This window comes from Melanotaenia boesemani, chromosome 21, assembly GCF_017639745.1.
Source record: "Melanotaenia boesemani isolate fMelBoe1 chromosome 21, fMelBoe1.pri, whole genome shotgun sequence".
Taxonomy (NCBI): domain Eukaryota; kingdom Metazoa; phylum Chordata; class Actinopteri; order Atheriniformes; family Melanotaeniidae; genus Melanotaenia; species Melanotaenia boesemani.
In genome coordinates, this window is record NC_055702.1 from 3,595,449 (window position 1) to 3,602,361 (window position 6,913).

The 6,913-nt window shown below is 48.7% G+C and overlaps 1 protein-coding gene across 1 annotated transcript; it reads left to right on the forward strand.

Annotated features, from left to right (window-relative positions):
- Positions 1–698: 698 nt before the first annotated feature.
- On the forward strand, positions 699–6,442 carry LOC121632936 (gastrula zinc finger protein XlCGF57.1-like). The gene is made up of 3 exons (XM_041974757.1): positions 699–795; positions 4,547–4,681; positions 4,931–6,442. The coding sequence occupies exons 1-3, from the start codon at positions 699–701 to the stop codon at positions 6,328–6,330; spliced, it is 1,632 nt and encodes a 543-aa protein (XP_041830691.1). The 3' UTR covers positions 6,331–6,442.
- Positions 6,443–6,913: the final 471 nt, after the last annotated feature.

Consider the following 6,913-nt stretch of genomic DNA (forward strand, 5'->3'; position numbering starts at 1 on the left):
TACATCACCAACATACCTACATACAACATACATTAAACACAAGACACAATACATTCCTATAACAGGTGAATTTGGGACCATAATTGGTTAAAGTATATATTAGCTGATCAGTTTAGTCCTTAACATATTTTTAAAGGTGGAGATGGATTTCAACACTTTCAATTTCTCGTCATGCCCATTCCAGGTCTGCCCAGGTTCTTTTATAGGGCATTTCGACCAAAGATGAACTGGTTCGGTGTTGGTGCTAGAGCCAGAGCTCTGCTGGTGTGTCCAGCGATCCTGCTCGGTTTTCCACTAGACTTAAGCTAAATCACTTCATCTAACATATTTCTGCAACTGGGCACGCCCGCCTACAGTGGAACAAAGGAGAGTCTGGTTGATTATAAACATGGAGGAGTTTGTTCTCTCCCTACATCAGTCTGATTTGTGGGGTCTTCTCAGCACTGGACAGTTACTGGAGCAAAATATGGTCACAATTTCTAGCTGTGAAGTTGGACATTACCTGATTGGTGATCCCGCTTACCCCTTACAAAAGTGGCTTATGAAACCCATCTCAGTCACAGGTAGACTCACCCACAAACAGTGGAACTACAGGATCAGGCTAAAAGGATGGTAGATCAAAACAAATGACTGCAAACTAGAGTTGTGCAAGAAAATGGCCATGACCTGCTGTATTCTCCACAATATTTGTGAGGAACATGGCGATTACTTTGAGGTCCCAGACTTACGGGATCACCGTCAACCTCCAGTACAAGCAATACCTCACAGTGCCAATGTTTAAGGGTCTGACATCAGGTCAGTATTAATTGAGTATTTTAGCCATGAGGAGGAATAACAGTCATATCATCATCTAAATCCAGATTTTCATAAAAATAAATCTCCAGAACTGCATGTAATTAATCAACTGCAGTTGATCCTCAGCTGGTTACGGCATGCGGCCCATGCTCCGGATCTGTCTCCTGCTTGTCACTGGTAGGTGGCAGCCCTGCAGGGGACAAGCAGGGATCTTCAACCAACAAGCTAGCTTGATGTGCTAGCTGTCAGACTTTTTGTCCCAGTATGGCCCTGCTTGGCTGCCTCCTCAGCTGTCACCCCCCCCCCCTTTCGTCTTGTTATTCAGAGTCCATTTCGCCACATTTCTCTGCATCTCAGCTGTTCCGCCTTCACAAGCTTTGTTTTGATCATTAAAAAAATATATACTTGTTGGATGGAAATTCCTCCCTGAGCCGCCACCTCATCGTGGTGGAGGAGTTTGTGCATCCTGACGATCCTAGCAGCTATGTTGTCGGGGGCTCTTGCCCCTGTTAGGGTCACCCATGGCAAACAGGTGTCTAGGGTAGGGACCAGACGAAGTGCGGCTCAAATCACCCCTATGATGAGGAGAAAACAAGGACCAAGGTTTTCCTTGCCCAGATGTGGGTCACCGGGGCCCCCCTCTGGAGCCAGGCCTGGAGGTGGGGCATGGAGGCGAGTGCCTGGTGGCCAGGCCTTTGCCCATGGGGTCCGGTCGAGCTCAGCCCGAAAGGGTGTCGTGGGCCTCCCCTCCCGTGGGCTCACCACCTGCAGGAGGGGCCATAGGGGTCGGGTTCAGTGTGAGCTGGGCGGCTGCCAGAGGAGGGGACCCTGGCGCTCTGATCCTCAGCTGCAAAAACTAGTTCTATGTACGTGGAATGTCACCTCTATGACGAGGAAGAAGCGTGAGCTGGTGTGCGAGGTTGAACGGTTCAGAATAGATATAGTTGGTCTCACTTCGACGCTCAGCTTGGGCTCTGGAACCACTGTCCTTGAGAGGGGCTGGACCCTCTTCCATTCTGGAGTTGCTCCCGGTGAGAGGTGCCGAGCAGGTGTGGACATGCTCATTGTCCCCCGACTTGGCGCCTGTACGTTGGGGTTCACCCCGGTGGACGAAAGGGTAGCCTCCCTCTGCCTTAGAGCACTCCTTGCGGGGATTCCCTTGTTCTGCTGGGGGACTTCAATGCTCACATGGGCAACGACAGCGAGACCTGGAGGGGCGTGATTGGGAGGAACGGCCCGCCTAATCTGAATCAGAGTGATGTTTTGTTGTTGGACTTCTGTGTTCATCATGGACTGTCCATAACGAACACCTTGTTCAGACATAAGAGTGCCCACATGTGCACTTGGCACCAGGACACTCTAGGCTACAGTTCGACAATCGACTTTGTAGTCGTGTCGTCAAACTTGCTGCCGCATGTTCTGGACACTCGGGTGAAGAGAGGAGCAGAGCTGTCAACTGATCACCACCTGGTGGTGAGTTGGCTCAGATGGTGGGAGAGGGTGCGGATCAGGCCTGGCAGACCCAAGCATGTTGTGTGGGTCTGCTGGGAACGTCTGGTGGAGTCCCCTGTCAGAAAGAGTTTCAACTCCCATCTCTGGCAGAGCTTCAGCCATGTCCCGGACGAGGTGAGGGACATTGAGTCACAATGGGCTGTGTTCGTGCGTCTATTGTCGAGATGGCCAGCCGCAGCTCTGGCTGTAAGGTCGTCGTGCCTGTCGTGGCAGTAACCCCTGAAAACGTTGGTGGACACTGGCAGTAAGGGATGCCGTCAAGCTGAAGAAGGAGTCCTATTGGGCCTTTTTGGCCCGTGGGACTCCAGAGGCAACTGATGGGTATTGACGGGCTAAACGGAGCGTGGCTTTGGCGGTCGCTAAGTCAAAAACTCGGACATGGGGAGAGTTTGGGAGGCCATGGAGAATGACTTCTGGACGGCTTCGAGGAGATTCTGGTCCACCATCCGGTGGCTCAGGAGGGGAAAGCAGTGCTCTGTCAACAATGGTGTACAGTGGGGATGGGGGGCTGCTGACCTCGACTCGGGACATTGTGAGGCGGTGGAGGGAATATTTCGAAGACCTCAATCCCACCAACACGTCTTCCAATGAGGAAGCAGAGTCTGGGGTGGCTGGTGCTGGCTCTCCTATCTCTGGGGCTGAGGTTGCTGAGGTGGTTAAAAAGCTCCTCGGTGGCAAGGCCCCAGGGGTGGATGAGGTCCCCCCAGAGTCCCTTAAGGCTCTGGATGCTGTAGGGCTGTCTTGGCTGACGTGCCTCTGCAGCATCGCGTGGACATCGGGGACAGTTTCCCTTGGTCTGGCAGACTGGAGTGGTGGTTCCCCTCTTCAAAAAGGGGGACCGGACTGTGTGCTCCAACTACAGGGGGCTCACACTCCTCAGCCTCCTCGGTAAGGTCTATTCAGGGGTGCTGAAGAGAAGGGTCCGTTGGATAGTCGAACCTCGGATTGGGGAGGAGCAGTGTGGGTTTCGTCTCAGTTGTGGAACAGTGGACCAGCTCTACACCCTCTTCAGGGTCTTTGAGGGTGCATGGGAGTTTGCCCAACCAATCTACATGTGCTTTTTGGACTTGGAGAAGGTATTCGGCCTTGTCCCCCGGGGACTCTTGGGGGGGGGGGGGTACTCCGGGAGTATGGAGTCCCAGACCCGCTTGTACGGGCTGTCCGGTCCTTGGATGACCAGTGTCAGAGCTTGGTCCCCATTGCCGGTAGTAAATCAGAATCGTTTCCAGTGCTGGTTGGACTCCGCCAAGGCTGCCCTTTGTCACCGATTTTGTTCATAACGTTTTTGGACAGAATTTTTAGGCACAGCCGAGGTGTTGAGGGGATCCGGTTTGGTGGCCTCAGGATTGGGTCTCTGCTTTTTGCAGATGATGTGGTTCTGTTGGCTTCGTCGGGCAGCGATCTTCAGCTCTCACTGGAGCGATTCGCAGCAGAGTGTAAAGCGGCTGGGATGAGAATCAGCACCTCCAGATCTGAGACCATGGTCCTTAGCCGGAAAAGGGTGAAGTGCTCTCTACGGGTCTGCAATATGGTCCTGCCCCAAGTGGAGGAGTTCATGTATTTCTTGTTCACAAGTGAGGGAAGGATGGAGCGGGAGATCGACAGGCGGATCGATGCGGGGTCTGCAGTGATGCAGACTCTGCATCGGTCTGTCGTGGTGAAGAAGGAGCTGAGCCAAAAGGCAAAGCACTTGATTTACCGGTCGATCTACGTTCCTACCCTCACCTATGGCCACAGGGTGTGGGTAGTGACGGAACGAACAAGAGCGCAAATACAAGCAGCCGAAATAAGTTTTATCCGCAGGGTGGCTGGGCTCTCCATTAGAGATAGGGTGAGAAGCTCGGTGATTCAGGAGGAGCTCAGAGTAGAGCCGCTGCTCCCCCGCATCTAGAGGAGCCAGATGAGGTGGCTCGGGCATCTGATTAGGATGCCTCCTGGACGCCTCCCTGGTGAGGTGTTCTGGGCACGTTCCACCGGAAAGAGGCCCCGGGAAAGACCCAGGACACTTTGGACGGACTACATCTCTCGGCTGGCCTGGGAACGCCTCGGTATCCCTCTGGATGACCTGGTGAATGTGGCCAAGGAGAGGGGAGTCTGAGTTTCCCTGCTTTGGCAGCTGCCCCCGCAACCCGACTCTGGATAAGCGGAAGAAAATGGATGGATGGATGGATGGATGGATGGATATTAGGACTTGAATTGTTAAATGAGAGCCCATGTCTGTTTCTTTGTTTTCCTGCAGATGTCCAGCAGCTGTTTGTGATTAAAGAAGAGGTTTCTGGGAACTCCAGTCTGAAATGGCAGAGCCCAGGGTCACTCCAGATAAAGGAGGAAGAGGAGGAACTCGGGATCAGTCAGGAGGGAAAGAGGTTTTATGGTCAGAAGCAGGCTGATGGCAGCAGATTCAATGATTCTGTAAAGAGTGAAGAAAAGGAAGAGAAACCTCAGTTGTCACAGCTTCATCAAATCAAAACTGAAGACAACAGAGAGACAGAAGCTGCAACCTGCAGCTCAGCAACACAGATGAAAAGAGAACCTGATGGAGAGGACTGTACAGGACCAGACCCACGCAGAAATCCAAGTCCAGATAGTCATTCACAACCACATTTGGATGAAAAAATTTCAGAGACCAGTGGTGATGACGATGATGACGATGACATGAGTGCAGTGTCTTTAGGTTCAGAATGTGAAAATGCAGAAAGAGATAATGATTTGAGGCTAATATCAGTCACTAAAACTACCAAAAGATCCTTCGGATGCTCGGAGTGTGGTAAACAATTACTCTCCAAGCATTCTCTTCAGAAACACATGATGCTCCATTTAGAAAAGGATTCTTCCAACTCTCTGGTTGAAGAATGTTTTAGAGAGAAACCAAATGAGAATCCACAAAGAAAAAGTCACACTGCTGAGAAACTGTTTCCTTGTAGTCATTGTGGGAAGAGCTTTAGATATAAGTGTCGGCTCACAAATCACATGGTGTGTCACACTGGGGAGAAACAGTTTCCTTGTAGTGTTTGTGGCAGGATGTTTAGATATAAGAGTCACCTTCGATATCACATGTTGATTCACACTGGGGAGAAACTGTTTTCTTGTAGTGTTTGTGGCAAGACGTTTAGAAATAAGAGTCACCTTCAATGTCACATGTTGAGTCACACTGGGGATAAACAGTTTCCTTGTAGTGTTTGTGGCAGGATGTTTAGATATAAGAGTCACCTTCGATATCACATGTTGATTCACACTGGGGAGAAACCGTTTTCTTGTAGTGTTTGTGGCAAGACGTTTAGAAATAAGAGTCACCTTCAATGTCACATGTTGAGTCACACTGGGGATAAACAGTTTTCTTGTAGTGATTGTGGCAAGAAGTTTAGATACAAAGGTGACCTTAAATGTCACATGTGGTACCACACTGGGGAAAATCCTTTTTCTTGTAGTGATTGTGGCAAAAAGTTTAGACGTAAGTGTGACCTTAAATATCACATGTTGAACCACACTGGGGAAAATCCTTTTCCTTGTAGTGATTGTGGCAAAAAGTTTAGACGTAAGTGTGACCTTAAATATCACATGTGGAACCACATTGGGGAAAATCCTTTTCCTTGTAGTGATTGTGGCAAAAAGTTTAGACGTAAGTGTGACCTTAAATATCACATGTGGAACCACATTGGGGAAAATCCTTTTCCTTGTAGTGATTGTGGCAAAAAGTTTAGACGTAAGTGTGACCTTAAATATCACATGTGGAACCACATTGGGGAAAATCCTTTTCCTTGTAGTAATTGTGGCAAAAAGTTTAGACGTAAGTATGAGCTTAAATATCACATGTGGATTCACACTGGGGAGAAACCGTTTCCTTGTAGTGATTGTGGCAAACGGTTTAGACGTAAGTCTGAGCTTAAATATCACATGGGGAGAAAACTGGGGAGAAATTCGTTTTCTTGCAATGATTGTAGCAAAAAGTTTATGTCCAAGAGGCAGCTTAAAAAGCACACCCTACTCCACACTGGGGAGAAACCTTCTGTTTCTAATAATTGAGGTGAAGCATTCAGCTCTTAAGCTGGGCTGACTTATCACATGCAATGCACATGAAATGTCCAAAAGCCAACCTGCATCATGATGTTGAAGATTAAATGTGTTCTTGGCTGTCTGAGGACGGCACCCAGAATCCTTTCCTGTCCATTTAACAAACTTCTGTTTTTCAGCGTAATTAACAAACAACTGACTATGAAATGAAGATTGAGGCCAGAGTGGCTTGTCCTGAGGTACAACATGATACTACTTTTAGGCAGGGGATGATTTTTGAATGGAAACTTCAGTAAATTGAGCAACTCAGACGTCAATGACAACGGATTATTTTTTTACTTATGAATATATGTTTTTAAATGAAGAAATTTCTCATTAGAAATCTGCCTAAAAACTCCCTTATTGTTGGTGACTTCATATTTTTTCTTAAACATCTTTCAAATAACATCCCACTTTTATCTCCAGACTGACTGGCAGTCCTGGATTGTATGTGTTAAATCCAGGTGGTAATATTACTGTATTATCTCTGGGAACACACTTAGCAAAGATCTAAACAGCTATGTTACTACCCAAATCCACACTGGATGGTTGTGAT

Bases quoted from the DNA above. Each gene is read 5' to 3' on its own strand.
- LOC121632936 (XM_041974757.1), top strand. From the start codon at position 699: ATGGCGATTACTTTGAGGTCCCAGACTTACGGGATCACCGTCAACCTC. The intron at 796-4,546 runs GTCAGTATTAAT...GTTTTCCTGCAG, and splicing joins GTTTAAGGGTCTGACATCAG to ATGTCCAGCAGCTGTTTGTG. The intron at 4,682-4,930 runs GTCAGAAGCAGG...AAAAAATTTCAG, and splicing joins GGAGGGAAAGAGGTTTTATG to AGACCAGTGGTGATGACGAT.